This window comes from Paramormyrops kingsleyae, chromosome 25 (assembly GCF_048594095.1).
Source record: "Paramormyrops kingsleyae isolate MSU_618 chromosome 25, PKINGS_0.4, whole genome shotgun sequence".
Classification (NCBI taxonomy): Eukaryota; Metazoa; Chordata; class Actinopteri; order Osteoglossiformes; family Mormyridae; genus Paramormyrops; species Paramormyrops kingsleyae.
Window position 1 is genome coordinate 15,689,248 of NC_132821.1, and position 18,415 is coordinate 15,707,662.

An 18,415-nucleotide genomic window follows, 5' to 3' on the forward strand; every position below is an offset into this window, starting at 1 on the left:
AATAATTAAGAATATTATCATTAAACACTGCATATTTTGTCTTTGCAGCATGTCACTGTTCAGATTAAGGACTATCCGGTGCCTCAACCTCAAAGAATTTGTGAAAATTCAAATCTGTTTTCTTGCTCTTTTTGCACTTTGGACAAGTACAATCCAAAGGAGTATAATTCTGTTGCAGTCCACATTGCTTCCCATAGGACAAGGGCGGTTGAGTATGGTGGTGAGTGGTTGGTCTTGTTATGTTTTTCAGTTCATTCATAATGGCCAATGAACATCTATTAACATGATGCTTTTAATCTGTTTTAGATTATATCATATATAGCTGCACCCTTGGATGCCGTGGGAGGACTACACATTTTCACTGCTGTCTGTGTACAGCTGTATATGTAAACAAAGGTGATCTGCAAAAGCATCATTGCCGTCACCATTCCATTGTTGCTGAGCCTCCCGCTGGCCACCCAACAGAGCCTCCCGCTGGCCACCCAACAGAGCCTCCTGCCGGCCACCCACCAGTACCTCCCTCTGGACATCCAACAGAGTCTCCCGCTGGCCATCCACCAGGGCAACCTGATCAAGCACTCATACCATGCCAACAAGCTGTCCATAGAAAGCAAGTAACTGTTGAATGTCCTCACTGTAGAATGAGCCTAAATAAGAAGAATCTTAAACAACATGTGGCAAGAAAACATCAGGCTGTTACAGTAATTGTACAGTAAAAGTAATTGTTGTGCAGTGTTTTTGTCTTCACTCTCTGAATGTGTAATTGGATGATGCAAATTATGATGCAATTATACAGAACCTGCATAATATTTAAAATATAACATCGTACAACAGATATTGAATGATTTTAAATTGCAACAAAAATATTTAACTTACCGAAATTTTAAATTAGTTATTTAGTTTTTAATACAGATTAAAAGTATAGATTAAAAAGTATAAAACAGTTTAAGTATAACTATGAACAAGATAGAAAAAAAATTGCACATATGACTCTATACACTCAATGGCCACCTTGCTAGTAGCAGGCTGGACCCCCTTTTACTGTATACAGTGACAAGTCCACATCACAGTTGAATTAAACGTTGAAATCACACAGCACAAGACTTGGCATGAAAAACAACGTATAAACCACAACCTAGGCAGGTAAAAGTAACTCATGTAAAAGATAAAAATATAAAGTGCTTAGAAGTGTAAGGTGTAATGAGTGGTAAACCTTACACTTACGTAAAGTGGTAAGGTAATTAAGCATCAATTTAGAGTAGTCGTGAAGGGGCGTTTTAGTGGCAGCCATTTCGTTTATTGGTTTCCCTGAGCTAGATTAACAGAGAGACAGGGACTTGTTTTGATTGGCTGACGTAAGTGACCACTCCCACCTGAAGCAAGGCTTGTCCTGTGCATTTTATTTCTGGATTTGCAAGAGGTAAGTCGCTACATATATGTAATGCTTTTATTAGTTTGTTGACGCTTTGCTTTTTTAATTATAGGTGATTTATTTTGTGGTCCTCAGTTTTTTAAAACATGTTTTTGTTCGGTGTTAGGCAATAGTGTTTGAGCAGGGTAAGCGTTCGTTTAGGTAGTGTGAAATGCGCGACAGACCTGTTTCTGTGGCAGCCATTTTAGGTATCTTTTACATTTGCGCTTTACATTATCCCCGTTCTTATACGCTTACGTTTTAAAGTGGTATATTTTGGAATGCAGCAGATAAGGATTTGGCAGCAGTAGAACACGTGTAAGTGGTCAAAATTAATCTTGGTTTAGAAGCGCAAAGTATGTTTTAAACGCTGTGTGTCTGTGGCATGTCGTACTTTTGTGTTTTAGCATTTATAATTACGGTAGACGTAATTGCATATGTGTAATGCTATGTTTTTATTCGCTTGTTGACGCTTTGCTCTTTTCCAATTGTAGCTGGTTTATTTTGTGTTAAGGTTTTTTTAAAACATTTTTAGTTTGATGTTAGGCAATAGTGTTTCAGCAGCGTAATCGTTTGTTTCATCGGTGTTAACTGCGTCACAGAAAGCTCTTTCTGTGGCGGCCATTTTAGGTATCTTGTTTTTGATTAGCATGTACATTTGCGCGTTACATTATCCCCGTCCTTACACGGTTATGTTTTGAAGTAATATATTTTGTAATGCAGCAGATAAGGATGTGGCAACAGTAAATCACGTTTAAGTGGTCAAATTAAGTTTGGTTCAGAAGCGCAAAGTATGTTTTAAACGCTGTGTGTCTGTGGCATATCGTACTTTTGTGTTTTAACATTTATAATTATGGTAGACGTAATTACATATGTGTAATGCTGTTTTTATTCGCTTGACGCTTTGCTGTTTTCTCACTGTGGGTGGTTTATTTTGTGTCAAGGTTTTTAAAAACATATATATAATTTATTAAATAAATTTAATAATTAAATGCGCCACAAAGCTGTTTCCGTGTCGGCCATTTTAGATGTCTTGTTTTTGCTGAGCATGCGCACATGTACGGAATACAAATGTATTTTGTATTTTTTTACTCTTTCTCTTTTTGCAGTCTTTAGATCGGTCAGGGTTCATTTCACTGCATGTTGTACTGGTTATATCTATGTATGTGACAAAGAATCTTAATATTGAAATCTTGAGTGGGATCACTATCCGGTAATCAATTTACAATAAAATATACTTTTATTTAGTTCACAACATTAAATTGTCTGAAGGCGCTTCACTCTATCCCCATCTATGTAGCCATATATTGTAAAGTAACATATTTTGCAATTCATCCGATAAGGATTCGGCAGCAGTACATTACGGTTTTACCGTAAGTTGCATGCTAAACTTCCATAGTGTTTACGTCGTAGTTGTAGACTTGTAAAGTAAGGCAATAACTGCTTGGTTACTACTGCAGCAGTTCACGGTAAATACAGACAGAATTAACCGGCAAGGAGCCATGCCTGCGTGTTTAGGAACTGTAACAGTACGAAAACAGATACAGACCGGTGTGAAACAAATGTATGTGAGGCTGCATTACATCGCAGCGATGTTTGTATGGTGCACTTTTGTCATTCCTCTCAGTCGATGTGAATTTACTACGTATATTTTACAGTAAAAATGTAATATGTATTTTACTAGTAACGTAAGCCGTTATGAAAGAAACTTAATGTTAAAGGACTGCTTGGAATGCTACAGTAAAAAATGTTTGCGGTATCCATGTTTCGTATAGTAATGAAATGTATACACATGTCAGTTAAGTCATACATCTTGTCTTTATAGACTTTGAAGAGGTCTGTCGACAGAGGGATCAAAGGTGAATATTTTGAAGCTGCTGTCTACCACCAGTTGTTTCAGAATGACCGTGGAGAAGGTTTCAAGTGTACATGGTGTTTTAAATAAAGACTGACTATTGAGAAATGTTGATGCTATGAAAGTCATCTGTCACTTTTCTCTACAGATTTCTGCTGGAGAAAGACATTTCCAAGGAGAAAGTGATAAACGGTATGCTTTGTGCACTTCGAGAAGTGAGCATTGCCACTACATCAGTTTGCTATAGAAATAGAAGCTTAATATGTTAGTTGTTAAAATCTTATCTATCTGATTTAAGGTAACCCAGGGTTTTGGGTTACAATTTACTACCTGGAAGACTATTCCATATTTCAGCAGTATGCTGTAAATGCATTTGCTGTAGGAAGAGAAGCATAGTATTTTATAGGTGATTGTTATTGCTTAATATGTTATAGTTGGTAATCTTATCTAGGTCTGATTTAAAGGAACCTAGGGTTTTAGTTTGTGCTACAGTAGTACGAAGACTTTTCTGTACTGTAGGTACATGCTGTGTAAAAAAAAAAAAAAAAGTGCTTCCTTAAATTTAATTTAAAATATTAAAATTAAGACTTGTTTATACAACAGCACATTGAATATATAGTGGCAGAGGTGCTTTTTCCTCAATATGGTAAATGGCCATGATATTGATTTTAAGGCATATTTGTGTCTGTGAGATTAGTAATTTGTAGCATTTGTAATAAATCGCATTGTAGTGACAGGAAAAATTGAAATACATGTGAGAAACCCATCCGTTCGTGTTGAGGTGAAGCTTATGTAATATTGTTTTGCAGTGTGACTTCACAGGTAAGTGTGTCATTTTAACAATGAAAGTCATGTTAGAGATTGATTGTAGGATAAGGATTGTAATGCTTCATAAAATGTTTAGTGTGTAAATTGTGGTTTACTGTCCAGACACTTCAATATTGATTTAGCTGCATCACTGATTCTAAGTAGCTGAGATGTGTCAGTGTACATAGTTCTCACAGAAAAACAGCATTGTAATTGCTTTAAGTAATGCATATCAATTAAACTTAGTTTTGTGATAACTGATAATTACTGAGTCACCACACACTGCACAACCATAAAATGTTTTCTACATGTAACCCATATGGAACACTGTTGGAAACTGGCAGAAGAGAAGACGCTATGAAGTTCCATCCAAGGAGGAACAACTTGACAGATGCATCATTCAAGCAGTTCATAAAATGTTTAGTGTGTAAATTGTGGTTTACTGTCCATACACTTCAATATTAATTTAGCTTCATCACTGATTCTTAGTAGCTGAGATGTGTCAGTGTACATAGTTCTCACAGAACAGCATTGTAATTGTTTTAATACATATCAATCAAAATTAGTTTTGTGATATCTGATAATTACTGAGTCACCACACACACTGCACGAGCATAAAATGTCTTCGACATGTAACCTGTATGGAGCACTGTTGGAAACTGGCAGAAGAGAAGACGCTATGACGTTCCATCCAAGGAGGAACAACTTGACAGATGCATCATTCGAGCAGTTGTTTGAGGTGGTACTTTGCTGATGGTAACTCAGTGGTACCTTGCTTGTTGGGGATTTGAACCTGTGATTTTAAATTACAAGTGTACATCCCTAGCTATTAGGACGTATAATTGAGATGTCAGTGCAAAGTAAGGTTGTAAGCAGGTGTGCCTTGTGTTGTCCCCCCCCCCCTTGTTCATTTGCAGATGCCTCGCACCAAGGCGTCCAAGCGTTCAGCAGCAGCGAAGAAGAGGCTGATGGACCGGCGGCGAGCTGCTGATAGTTTTGATGTGGCTATGACCGATGACGGGGTTACGTCTTTTCCCCCCTACCGGAATACCAAAAAGATCACGACTGTGACTTTCCCGACGAGCCACGACCAACAACCTGAGCAGGCCGTACAGCCGCGGCCTGACTCTGTCATGGCTATGACTGACGGGGTTATTTCTTTTCCCCCCTACTGGAATACCAAAAAGATCCAGACTGTGACTTTCCCGACGAGCCATGACCTCCAGGTTCCCACCCTGGGTGCCATTTGTAGGACTGATGACGAGTTGTATATGCCTTCTTTTTATAAAGACAAGGCTTTGACTGACGAGGTTGTGCAGCCACCTCCTAAAAGAAAGGCTGCAGCTATACAACCATCTAAACGACCATCTAAAAAACCATCCATGAGACCATCTAACTCAGCACTTGAAGTGTCAAACTCTGTTCCAAACAATTGTCCAAAGCGTTGTCCGAAGCGTTGTCCGAAGCGTTGCCGTTTGGCAAAAACATTGGCGAACCCCTTGGCAAAACCCTTGGCAAAACCCTTGGCAAAACCCTTGCTAATGTCTGAACAACAAAGTGCCCTGGCTCAACAGCAGCATATGAACCCTGTAACTGTCTGTGCACCTACTCATTTTCCTCAGGCACGTACTGTGAGAGGCTCCTTCCATCAAGGACACCCACGATTTGGAGTCAACAGTAACAAGCAATGTGTTGCTAATAGTTTGATTGCTATAGTGACGTGTAAGGTAAAGAATGTTTTAACCTGGTCAGTCACAGACATTGATCAAGTGCTGCTGAATGGAGATGACCTCTACACCACCATCAGAGATGCTGGGAGAATTGGAGATGCTTCTGGGTATCTGTTTGTGAGAGATCTACCAACTGAGTACACATTGAATGGTGATAAATTTGAAATAAACTACCATGATGACATGTTTGTTGGCTTGTTTGGTGTGAGTGAATATGGAGATATGTGCAACATTCTCATGTCAGCTGATCAAGCGGTAAGAAGAGTATTCTCACTGTATGATGCGTGTCTTTTTACTCTTAAAGTAAATACATGTGCCATCATTAAGCAAGGGTCATGGTATGTGGTGATCGACTCCCATTCCCGACGAGGAGATGGAGCAAGTGACGCATCAGGCAGAAGTATATTGGTGTACCACTCTAACATAGATTCTTTGCTAGACCATGTGAATACCCTAGGACTGTCTTTAGATGCAACAGGGGAACAGTTTGAGATTACAGCTGTGAGTGTGACCAGTCGAAGCAATCTGCAGCAGCATCCAGATGGTAATTCCTCAGTCACCAGTCTCAACCAGCCTACCAGCATGTCAGACCATCCAGACGGTAACTCCTCAGTGACCAGAGTCAAGCAGTTTGCCAACATGTCAGAGAGCCAATATGGTTTGGTAAGGCCAAATGTGACAGACGATGCACAACCTGAGGTTGATATGCATGTGAGCAATGAAGGTGATGTAGTATTCATCAGTGAGCTATGCAATGAGCAGTTTTTGTTCAGTCCTTTGACAACACAGCAGCAAAGAAGCCTTTCCTGTAAGCTTGGTGTGGTGTATATTGATCATGGTCATGTAAACATGGCTGCACAGTTTCCAATGGGTGACCCTTGCAGAACGGTACCTATTACTGGTGATGGTAACTGCTTTTTCAGATCTCTGGCTTTTGCTATTACTGGAAATGAGAAAGAACACAGGAAAATTAGACGTGCTGTTGTTGGTCACATACTAAAAAATCAATCCAGGTATGTTGCTTGTCTTAGGGAAGGTCACTCTTCTGTCACTGAGTATGTCACTGCATCACGGATGAAATATGTTGGTACTTGGGCATCTGAGGTAGAGATTCAAGCTGCCGCTGATCTGCTTGGTGTGCATATTTTCACATTCTCCAATAACAAATGGTTGAAGTACTCCACATGTATTGGTTCTGATCCGAGAGGTATGTACCTGAAACATTGTAATGAGTCACACTATGAGGCTGTAACTTGTGTGAAAGGGCGTGATACTGAGGGTTGTGCCAGACAATGCTCTGAAATTCACAATACAGCATCTGAAATGGCATCAAGTCGACGAAAACTGGAACGAGGCAAAAGACGGTATGAAGAAAGTATGGTGTACAAGGAGGAACAACTTGAGAGAAGCATAAAGCGCTACCATGAGGATGAAGTGTACAGAGAACATGTGAAACAGTCAAGTGTAAGTAAGTACGCAACAGACTTGGGTCACCGCAAACATATACAGCAGTCAAGTGTGAGTAAGTATGCGATAGATAATGAACACAGGCAACGTGTGCAGCAGTCGAGTGTGAGCAAGTATGCGACAGATAATGAACACAGGCAACGTGTGAAGCAGTCGAGTGTGAGCAAGTATGCGACAGATAATGAACACAGGCAACGTGTGAAGCAGTCGAGTGTGAGCAAGTATGCGACAGATAATGAACACAGTCAACGTGTGAAGCAGTCGAGTGTGATTAAGTATGCAACAGACACTGAACACAGGCACCGTGTGAAGCAGTCAAGTATGCAGAAGTATGCAACTGACATTGAACACAGGCAACGTGTAAAAGACTGTATGGTTCGTAAGCATGCCACAAATGAAAGTTACAGAGAAGCTGTGAAGAAACAGAAATTTGAAGCCTACCATTGTAATCCAGTATACCAATCAGCTCAGAAGCAAAGTTGCAGTAATAGATATAAGACAGACAGCTGTTATGCCACTGCAGTGAAAAGCAGAAATACTGGAAAACGGACTAAAGAGAAGGATAACAGAAAAGACATTAAGTATGTGATTGAACAGTTTAGACAGAAAATAACTAAAGGCCCAGAATACATTTGTTCAGTGTGTCATCGATTGCTATTTAAACACCAAGTTCTGATTTGCAAGAAAGATGAGTACTTCAAAAAATCACAGGCAATTGCGTTAGTGGCATCACAGTGTATAACTGAGACATACTTGCATAAATGTGTAGATATGTGTTCTGATGATTGTAGCAGTGTTATTGGCTCTAGAGGTTCCTTGTGGATCTGCCACACGTGTCACAGAAAGATTCTTGATGGGAAACTGCCAGCAGAGAGTGTTGCAAACAATCTAGCTTTAGACCCAGTCCCTGTAGAGTTACAGCGTCTAAATTCACTGGAACAACATCTGATTGCTATGCATATTCCTTTCATGAGAATTGTGTCTTTGCCAAAAGGTGGACAAAATGGTGTTCATGGTCCTGTGACTTGTGTCCCATCTAGTGTTCCAAATGTAGCTGAAGTTTTACCAAGAGTCAACAATGATGACCTTATGATTCGTGTAAAGTTGAAGCGGAAGTTAACTTACAAAGGGCATTACAAATATGAATTTGTGCATCTAGAAAAAATAAAGAAGGCTTTGGTGTATCTTACAGAAAATAACCAATTTTACAGCAATGTGCAGTTTAACAATGACTGGATCAATCCCCTGCAGAAAACTAAAGAAATACTTGGTGATGTAAGTGACATACATGCAAATGAAGACTGTAATGAAAATAACATGGAGGATGAGGAAATGGATGAAACTATGCATGATAGACAACAACATGGCATGTATATGGATACGTGTCTTCAACCTGTAGACATAGCACAAGAGATCTTGGATCAGCACTTTGATGGAATCATGTCTATGGCACCTGCAGAAGGAAACAATCCAGTGAGGCTTCTAACTGATGAGTCAAATGAAGCTAAATGTTTTCCAGTCCTTTTCCCAAAAGGAACAGGTACTTTTCATGAGAGAAGGAAGGAAAAACTGACACTGTGTAGGTATTTAAATACAAGAATTCTTAATGCAGATGGACGTTTTGGAAAAAACTTAGACTATATATTTTATGGGCAGTATTTGTCTGAGCTTCAGCAGGTTGTGTCAAATGTGTCAATTGCTGTGAGAAAAGGCTATGATGCACGGGATAAGTGTCCTGTCACATCAGAAACTTTGACAAATAAGGAGGCTCTACAAAAGATGTTCAATTTTGATGAAGGTTATAAATTTCTAAGACCAATCAGAGGCACCCCTGTTTTTTGGCAAAGTGTTCAGAAAGATTTGTTTGCGATGGTAAGACAGCTTGGTATTCCCACATGGTTTTGCTCCTTTTCTTCTGCTGATTTACGTTGGACAGAAATGATAACAGCAATCTTCAAACAAGATGGCATAGATGCATCAAGTGCTGAGCTCGACTGGTCAGAAAGGTGTGCACTGTTGAAAAACAATCCTGTGACAGCTGCCAGAATGTTTGACTATCGATTCCACTGCTTCCTGAAAGATGTCATCATGTCAGAAGCACAACCCATTGGCAAAATAGTTGACTATTTCTACAGAATAGAATTTCAGCAACGGGGATCACCTCACACTCACTGTTTGTTTTGGGTGGAAGATGCACCTAAGGTTGGCAAAGATGATGAAGATGAAGTATCAGCTTTCATTGATCACTATGTGACATGTGAAATGCCAGAGGGTAATGATGAAATGCATGAAATTGTATGTAGTGTACAGCAACATAGTAAGAGGCACTCAAAAACATGCAAGAAAAAAGGGAAAACTTGTAGATTCAATTTCCCACGTCCTCCAAGCAACAGAACATTTGTGTCATCATGCAAACTTGGAGATGGTGAGACAGACGGACAGCCCCTGAAAAAAGAAGTAGCAGATGCTATAATGAAAAAAGTGAAGGATGCTGTACTAAACCCTGAGGCCAACTATGACTCTGTTGATTCCTTATTTAGTACAATTGGTATCAGTCAGGAAATATTTGAAGCTGCGTACTCAAGAATCACAAAGAAAACTACCATTGTTCTTAAGAGGAGACCATGTGAAGTGTGGGTGAACCAATATAACAGAGACCTTTTACGCTGTTGGAATGCAAATATGGACATTCAGTTTGTGGTTGATGCATATTCATGTATTGTGTACATCATTTCCTACATTTCCAAAGCTGAGAGAGAGATGGGACTGCTACTGGCTAATGCTCAGAAAGAGGCCACCCAGCAAGGTAACCTTGATGCAAAAGAAGCTCTTCGGCAACTTGGCAGCGTTTTCCTACACAATCGTGAAGTTTCAGCTCAGGAAAGTGTTTATCGTCTGACTAACATGAGGTTGAAAGAGGGATCACGAAAGGTGCAGTTTATCCCAACCGGAGAAAATGTGGTAAAAATGAGCCTTCCATTGAACATCATACGGAAGAAAGCTGAGTGTGAGAATGAGGATGAACAAGGAATTTGGATGAACAGTATCACTGATAGATATAAAGCCAGACCAGAAACAGAAGCGTTTGCAGGAATGTGCCTGGCGACATTTGCATCTGAGTACAGAATACTATCTAAGTCTCAAAGCTCATGCCCTGGAAGTGTGCAGTTGGACAGAAAATTAGGATTTGTGAAAAAAAGGACACGCACAGATGGAGCTGTTGTTCGGTATGCTCGCTTTTCACCCACAAAGGACCCAGAAAAATATTACCACAGCATTTTGCAACTTTTTCTGCCACATTATTTCGATGCACAGTTAAAACCTTCTACTTTTGGCAGTTACCAGGAATTCTATGAGACTGGTTGTGTCAAGTTTGTTGATGATGAATTGCATTCAGTGAAACTGGTTGTGGAGTCAAACATGTCAAGTTTTGAAAAGGAATCACGTGCAATAGACAAAGCTCAGGAAGACCTACAGCTGCATGGTGCAATGGAAGATGCTTGGGCAGAGATTTGTCCAGAGACTGAACGTGAACGGTTAGAGTGTCTTGCCAGCAAATGCAACATTACACCAGAAATGAGAGAAAAACGTGATGAGATACCAGATTTGTTACCAAGACTGAGTCGCTATATGTTACATGACAATCCTTGTGGTATGTCCAGGCAGGAAGCGTTGGCTTTGCTTCGCTCACTGAATAACAAGCAATCTGAGATTTTTTACAAAATACGAAACTGGTGTTTACTGAAGGCGCGTGGTGAAAACCCAGAACCATTTCATGTATTCATATCTGGACCTGGAGGTGTGGGCAAGTCAGTCTTGATCAAAGCAATACAGTATGAGGCAGCTCGTGTCTTGCGTCAGTTGTCACATAATCCAGATGAGACACATGTGTTACTGACTGCTCCAACTGGAGTTAGTGCTTACAACATAAAAGCTGCAACAATACACACCTGTTTCCATATTGCAACAGATGTAAAGTTGCCATATGAACCACTTGGAGATGAAAAAATAAATTCATTGAGAGCTGAACTGGGAAACCTGCAGATATTGATTATAGATGAAATTTCAATGGTTGATCACAAGCTGCTTGCGTATATTCATGGCAGATTAAGACAAATCAAACAAATTGGAGATTATTCTGCTTTTGGAAATGTTTCAATCATTGCTGTTGGAGATTTCTACCAACTTTGTCCTGTGAAAGGGAAAGCTTTGTATACTGAGGGTAAAGGTGTGAATCTATGGCAGAATCATTTTGCTATGGTGGAGCTCACTGAAATTATGAGACAGAAAGATATGGAGTTTGCACAGTTGCTGAATCGACTAAGGAAACGCAAAAGGGGTGATGCAATGCTGGAGGAAGACATTGCTATGCTGAAACTACGTGTGACAGGCGAAGGACAAGACAGTACTGGTCTTCATATTTATGCAACCAATGATGAAGTTGATCAGCATAACTACCATATGCTGCGGAAGATCTGCTCAGACCATGTCATCATTCATGCTCAGGATTTTGAAAGGGTTGCTGCAACTGGCAGACTGGAAAGGAAACATGGACATCATGCCAATGTTCAGAAGACATGTCTCCCAGAATCACTACATGTAGGTGTCAATGCACGAGTAATGCTGCTGAAAAACATTGATGTTTCAGATGGCCTGGTAAATGGTGCATTTGGTACAGTCAGTGACATCTGCTTTGATACTGATGAGGATTTTCCATCAGAGATATACATCACATTTGACAATAAAGCAGCTGGAAAGTCACTCAGGGGAAAGAAGCCATGCCTCAAAGTAGGGTTGGACAAAGCTACACAAATCAAACCAGAGGAGGAGAGAGTGACAAACAGTGGTGGAACACGACGGCAGTTTCCACTGAAATTAGCTTGGGCTTGTACAGTACACAAGGTACAAGGTCTGACAGTGGATAAGGCTGTTGTATCACTAAAGAAGATATTTGCAGCTGGACAAGCGTATGTAGCATTAAGCCGTGTGACTTCTCTGGAAGGCCTCATAATAGAAGACTTTAAGGAGACTGCTATATATGCAAAACAAGACATTGAGACTGCAATGCAAAGCATGCCTGCGTTTATTGATCCTGTCATGGAAGTGCCATCATCATGCAAAATTCTCCTACATAATGTTGAAGGACTTACCTGTCACCTGGATGACCTAAAGCAAGACAGAAGGTATATGGAAGCTGATATCATCTGCTTGACAGAGACATGGTTAAATTTGGAGGAAGACACAGAAGATGTACAGCTGCCTGGATTTTCATACCATGGGAAGCCCAGACATCAGGCATATGATGGTAGTGATGCTATCTTTGCTGAACTGAAGAAGCAACAACATGGTGGTGTGGGTTTGTATTATAAAGAACATACCAACTGTACTGTGACTGATGTGCAGTGTGTCAACATTGAGTGTGTGCAGTTCAGTGTGGGCCTACTAAGAACAACAGTCTTGGTACTATACAGACCACCCTCATATAATCTGACAATCTTTCAGAAGAACCTGATGCAGTTGATCACTCGGTTGGACAGTGTGGAAGGTGGAAAAATCATCATGGGCGACTTCAATGAAAATCTTTTGCAAGTGAGTACAATTGCTAATTTTATGGAAGAACAGGGGTATGCTCAACTTGTGAAAGAAGCAACCACTGGGAAAGGCACTTTGATTGATCATGTGTATGTGAAAGACATTGTGACTAACAGCATCTTTGTTTCAGTAATGCCAACATATTTCAGCCATCATGAATGTGTAGTGCTACATTATCTATAAGAAACTGTATAAATAAACAAAAAAAATTGTCATGCAGTGAATCATTTGGCAGCAAGTACAATTGCTAATTTTATGGAAAAACATGGGTATGCTCAACTTGTGAAAGAAGCAACTACTGAGAAAGGCACTTTGATTGATCATGTGTATGTGAAAGACATTTTGACTAACAGAATTTTTGTTTCAGCAATGCCGATGTATTTCAGCCATCATGAATGTGTGGTGCTACATTATCTAGCCATCAGTAGCTACCACTGGGGTTGCCAGTAGGCTGTGGGTGGCTAAGACTGGGGTTGGCCTTCAGAACGCTGCAACTGGGTCTCAGAGGTTAGCAGTGGAGCTGGTGTTTCAGGGCTTGGCATTTAGCCTGAGGCTGATGTTGGGCTTTGGGGGTTGGGGTCGACCTTGAGGTGCCTGTTGCTAGGCCTGCACCTGGTACCATGCTTTAGGTGGCTGCAGCTGGGCTTCAGTGAGCTGGTACTAGGGCTGAGGCAGGGGGGACTAAAGCTGGACATGGCGGCCTGTTGCTGGGGAGTAGTATGAGGTGGGCTGATTGGGTTACCACTAGGCATAGGACTAAGGTTACGGGAGGGTCACTAGCGCTAGGCATAAGGGGGCTAGGATGGGGCACCTGGCACTAGGGGCTGGTGTGGGGGCTATGGGAAGATTAGGACAGAGCAAGCAATGTGGGCTTTGAAAAGGGAGGTAATGTGCTCTGTCAAGTACCTCACAACAGCAGTATCCCAAAATTTTGAAATGCTATAAATTAAAAAAAAAGAATTTTTAGCTATCCTGCAATATATTTGATTATTCATAAAAATTATTCTTGTATACATAAGAAATTATGTGTTGTGGGCCAGTACACTGCACTGAACCTTTTTACAAAGCACCACACCTTTCAAAAATGTAAATGTATAGTTTTGTATACAACATGTTAGCTACCACTAAGCATAGGCTAATCTTAGGGGAGGGGTGTTGGGCTTCAGCTTCTGGGACAGGGGGCCTAGGGCTGGGGCTGGGTGGGAAGCAGGGGAGGATGGGGCATCTGGCACTGGGGGTGGGTGTGTGGGCTAGGGGAAGATTAGCACAGAGGACACAACATGGGCTTGTAAAACGGAGGTAATGTGCTCTGTCAAGTGCCTCACAACAGCAGTATGCCAAACTTGTTGATGGTATGAATTTTCCACAAAAACATAAATAATTTTAGATGTCCTGTGATTTAATTGACTATTCATGAAATGCATTATTGCCTATATAGAAATTTTGTGTTGTGGGGCAGTACAGTGCACTGAACCTCTTTACACAGCACCACACACTTGGAAAATGTAAATGTGTAGTTGTTTATATAACATAGAATATATAATTACAATGAATTAAAAGTAAGGAAATGAAGAAGTACCATCAGATGTAGACAGTACCAAACTAATGTCTTGTACTGCAAAACATGCTAAAAAGACAGAATTTCACAGAGCACGGCTTTGATCAAAAAGAATGGTGAGAGGGCGAACAGGCACAGACCATCTATGGGCTAAGGTAAGACCATATACTGACGTCTGTCTGTATAGTGTTGTACAGTGTACTTTCATACTGTAAAAGGAAATGTTGCAGATATGTACACTGACTGTATTATGGTATTATGTATATGATGCATTTTTTGCAGTAATGTGTATGTTTTGTGTCCTTCTTCAAACAGCTAAAATGAAGTAACACTAAACAGTCATACATGTGGATGACCTAAAATCTAACTGGGAAAGCTGGGCAGTGAGTGTGAGACATTTATCTAGACACAGTGGATGTGCCATGACTGGGTGGGCAAAGCAAAGGTGCGTCAGTGACAGTTTTCTCACTTAACATGGGCATGTTAGTTAAAACATGCCAGTTTGCAGTGTATGAGCTTATAAATTGTGTAACTAAGTATTGTCAGAAATCGCTACTACATTGTTATATTACAGATTTTAACCTGCCTTCTCCTATGTATAACCTCAGGTCACTAAGGCACAACTGTCATGTGCTTCCCTGATGATCAAGCTAAGTCACATCTGTCTGTCCAAGCTCTGCTATACTGCATCCTTCGTCATACAGCTGTACATTGGGAGTGTGACACATCACACTGAATGTTACATGGTCAGAGGAGCAGGCGCTGACCTTGTGAGTTTGCCTTTTTCAGAGGTTTCTTCCTCTTTGGTGTAGTTCTAGTTTTACTCTGTCAGTGTTTGTCTAACTTACATGCCAGTTTATGCCTTTAATCTTTTCCAGCACCTGCTGTTGATGACACTGACCACATGCCCACCACATCAAGTTTCGTTAACACATCACACTGCCTGGTACGTTGGAACAATTAGATGCGCTGGCCTGGTGAGTTTACCGCTTTGAAAGATTATTTTGTCTGTGAAGTAGTTTTACTTTACAACTGCAAGTGTCTGATTGGCTGACATGCAGCTTTCTGGTTTTACTCTCTTTTCCAGTGCCTTATCTTCATATCAGTGACACCATACTCACCACATCAAGTTTCCCTGCGCCCATTTTGTCAACAACCAAAGCGTTCTCTAAAGCACTCAGAGACTGCACACAGACAGTATGAACTACAAACAGATACCTGAAGTGAAATGCATCAGAAATCATCTCCACACACTATAGTCTGACAGCAAAGGTACTTTGAGTAAAATGTGCTGTCGCTTGTGGATGTTTATTGCTGTGATGTCGCACAATTTTTTTTGTAGTATTTATTAAGTTATTTTCACTTTTACTCTGCAATAACAAAACATTAATGATGTGTTGTAACAGTTCTGTACTACATAATATGTTACATAATTTACAGTCATGATACCATGGTTAAATTGATGTCAAAATAACGGTCCAGCTTTGTTTGTGATGCCTGTCTTGACTTACACTAAATTGTATATTCAAAAGAATATTGCCATGTTGGGAGTTTTGTAGTATATATATATATGAGTGCTACTATCACACTTTGTGGTCTTTATACACTGTTTATGTAAGAATGCTATGCACATCATATGCAAAATATTATGTCAATTGTTCTGGCTAAACTATTGTGGTCTCAATGTACTTTTTCAGCCTCATCAAACAATGACACAAACCTAAATGTTTGCCTAAGACAGATGTATTTAATTGCAATTTTACAATGTGTATAATGTGTTTTCCATTATGTCTCTAATGAGTAATAATAAATATTATAATCATTAATACAGTCATCATTATTAAGCATGTTAAATACACATGTAAATGTCAGAATAAATTTCAATTACGGTAGGTGAAACAGGCAGTAAAGGAAATATACGTACAAAAAGTATTACAATGTCCTGAGCAACATTTAAGGAAAAAAATACTACACTATAATGACATTATATAGTAAATGGCCATAATGTATAATATTAGCCTGCTGTATGCATGCAGTCCCTGGTGTGGCAGTTTGACTACTGCCATTAGCAGGAGCAGCCTTAGTACACCAATATAGGATAGAATATAGAACCCTTTGGTGAAGTGCCTCAGCCCAAGACAATGTATGGTTTGTGTCAGATGGTCTAAGTAGTCGGTAGAAATAGGCACCTGCATACCTAATATTTTAAGTCTAGATCATAAAAGTTAAGCTTACTTTGTACTACCTCAGTGAACACATGCCGTCTTGTAAATTCAAAACAACAGTGGCTTACTACATTTGTAAAGTATTCTTCTAGACATAAGAAGCCCTAAAAGAATTTAATGGCATTAATGAAATAGAGGATGAACTGCACCTGCTGGCGAATCTATAAAAAAATCCAAAAAAGTGCAATATAAATAGAGCACCATCTCCACCTACTGGCCAATTTAATACAAAAAAGTGAAAAATCTGCAATATATACTGCCTGGCTTATAAATAAAATCTGATAATTTTCTATAAGTCAAATAGCAGAAAAATGAAAGGAGCTTAAAAATATGGACTGAGGTGAAGGGAAAGTTAATTCCTTGAAAGTATTATGAAGGATATTTCAGCTGAATTAGCCAAGGTAGGTATTAGACATACTAGGACAGTGGCTGTACCGCTCCAGATTGACTGATCGCCACCAAACTTGGAAGATCTGTCCGTAGTCCAGTCATACAGAAGTGAATCAAATTTTGTAAGGATCGGATGAAGCATGTCTGAGATTTAGCTGTTTGAATGAAATGGGAATGGAAATGTTGTGGCCAGCAGGTGGAGTCAGCGCTCCATTTTAGAAATGATATTAAATGCTTTCTGACCTTCTCATTTGTAAATGAAGTCTGATAATGTTGTATAAGGCAAATTGTTGAAAAATGAAAGGAACTTAAAAATATGGACTAAGGTGTAGGGAAAGGTAAAATGAAAATTGAATGATTTATGAGAAAGAAGGACATTTCAGCTGAATTTGCTAAGGTGGGTCTTAGACATAAATGGACAGTAGCTGTAGCGCCCCCATTAGACCGATCGGCACCAAATTTGCAGGGTCTGTCTGAGGTGCAGTCCTACATTAGTGGGTCAAATTTGGTGATGATCAGATGAAGTATGCCTCTGATTTAGCTGTTTGATTGAAATGATCATGGAAATGCTGTAGTTTCAGTGTGGCTGGTGGCTATACTGTACAGGCAAGTGAAGTTATCTTTATAAATTATACATATGGGCAGTGTCCTGATTTTTCTACTACCAGATTGACCTACTTAGGATGGACATTGCAGGAGTTACAGTAATATGTTATTTATTAAGTTTTTAAATATGACAAGGGAATGCAAATGACTATCATGGGACATTGCATATTTCTTGATTTGACATGACTCACAGAACTTGCAGGGCAAAAGATTTTAACCAGTAATATGTCACTGGATCAAAAATGAGATAAATGTAAGTTGAGCTGATTTTGCAGTTTATACAGTGATGTTATATTGCTGTAGCACCCCCGTTTGACTGATCGGCACCAAATTTGGAGGGCCCTTCTCCAGTAATATCCTACATTATATATTTAAGTTTGATGATGATTGGTTGAGGCAGGCCTGAGATATAGCTGTCTGATTGAAATGGGTGTGGCACCACTATGGTTTGGGTGTGGCTGGTGGCCATACCTCATGGAAAGTTTATGATTTTTTTAATAATTTTATATAGGGACTGTCTCCTAATTTAAATGATACCAGATTTGTGTAGGTTTGGTGAAAATCCTAGGAGGATAAGAAAAAAGTACTGTTTTAAGACTTTTACAAAATAGGCAAAAATGGCAAGAGATATGATGAAGTTCTTTATACCATTAAATTTGTCATGAGCTAGTGGATAGCTTAAGCAACAATTGTCAATTTTATAATTAACAGTTCAGGAGAAATAGGCAGAAATGTGCTGTAGCGCCCCCATATGGCAGACTGACATGTCCTTTA

At 39.7% G+C, this 18,415-nt stretch overlaps 1 protein-coding gene across 1 annotated transcript; it reads left to right on the forward strand.

Annotated features, from left to right (window-relative positions):
* The first annotated feature begins 1,292 nt into the window (after window positions 1–1,292).
* Window positions 1,293–8,294, forward strand: LOC140582771 (uncharacterized). The gene is made up of 6 exons (XM_072707082.1): window positions 1,293–1,420; window positions 3,237–3,270; window positions 3,415–3,458; window positions 4,076–4,812; window positions 4,991–6,058; window positions 8,265–8,294. The coding sequence occupies exons 4-6, from the start codon at window positions 4,693–4,695 to the stop codon at window positions 8,292–8,294; spliced, it is 1,218 nt and encodes a 405-aa protein (XP_072563183.1). The 5' UTR covers window positions 1,293–1,420; window positions 3,237–3,270; window positions 3,415–3,458; window positions 4,076–4,692.
* Window positions 8,295–18,415: the final 10,121 nt, after the last annotated feature.

What these genes read in the sequence shown, in the direction of transcription:
- LOC140582771 (XM_072707082.1), top strand. Translation starts at nt 4,693, where the DNA reads ATGTCTTCGACATGTAACCTGTATGGAGCACTGTTGGAAACTGGCAGA. An exon ending in CATTCGAGCAGTTGTTTGAG is followed by an intron (nt 4,813 to 4,990) that starts GTGGTACTTTGC and finishes GTTCATTTGCAG; the next exon opens with ATGCCTCGCACCAAGGCGTC. An exon ending in TCATGTCAGCTGATCAAGCG is followed by an intron (nt 6,059 to 8,264) that starts GTAAGAAGAGTA and finishes CTTTGCCAAAAG; the next exon opens with GTGGACAAAATGGTGTTCAT.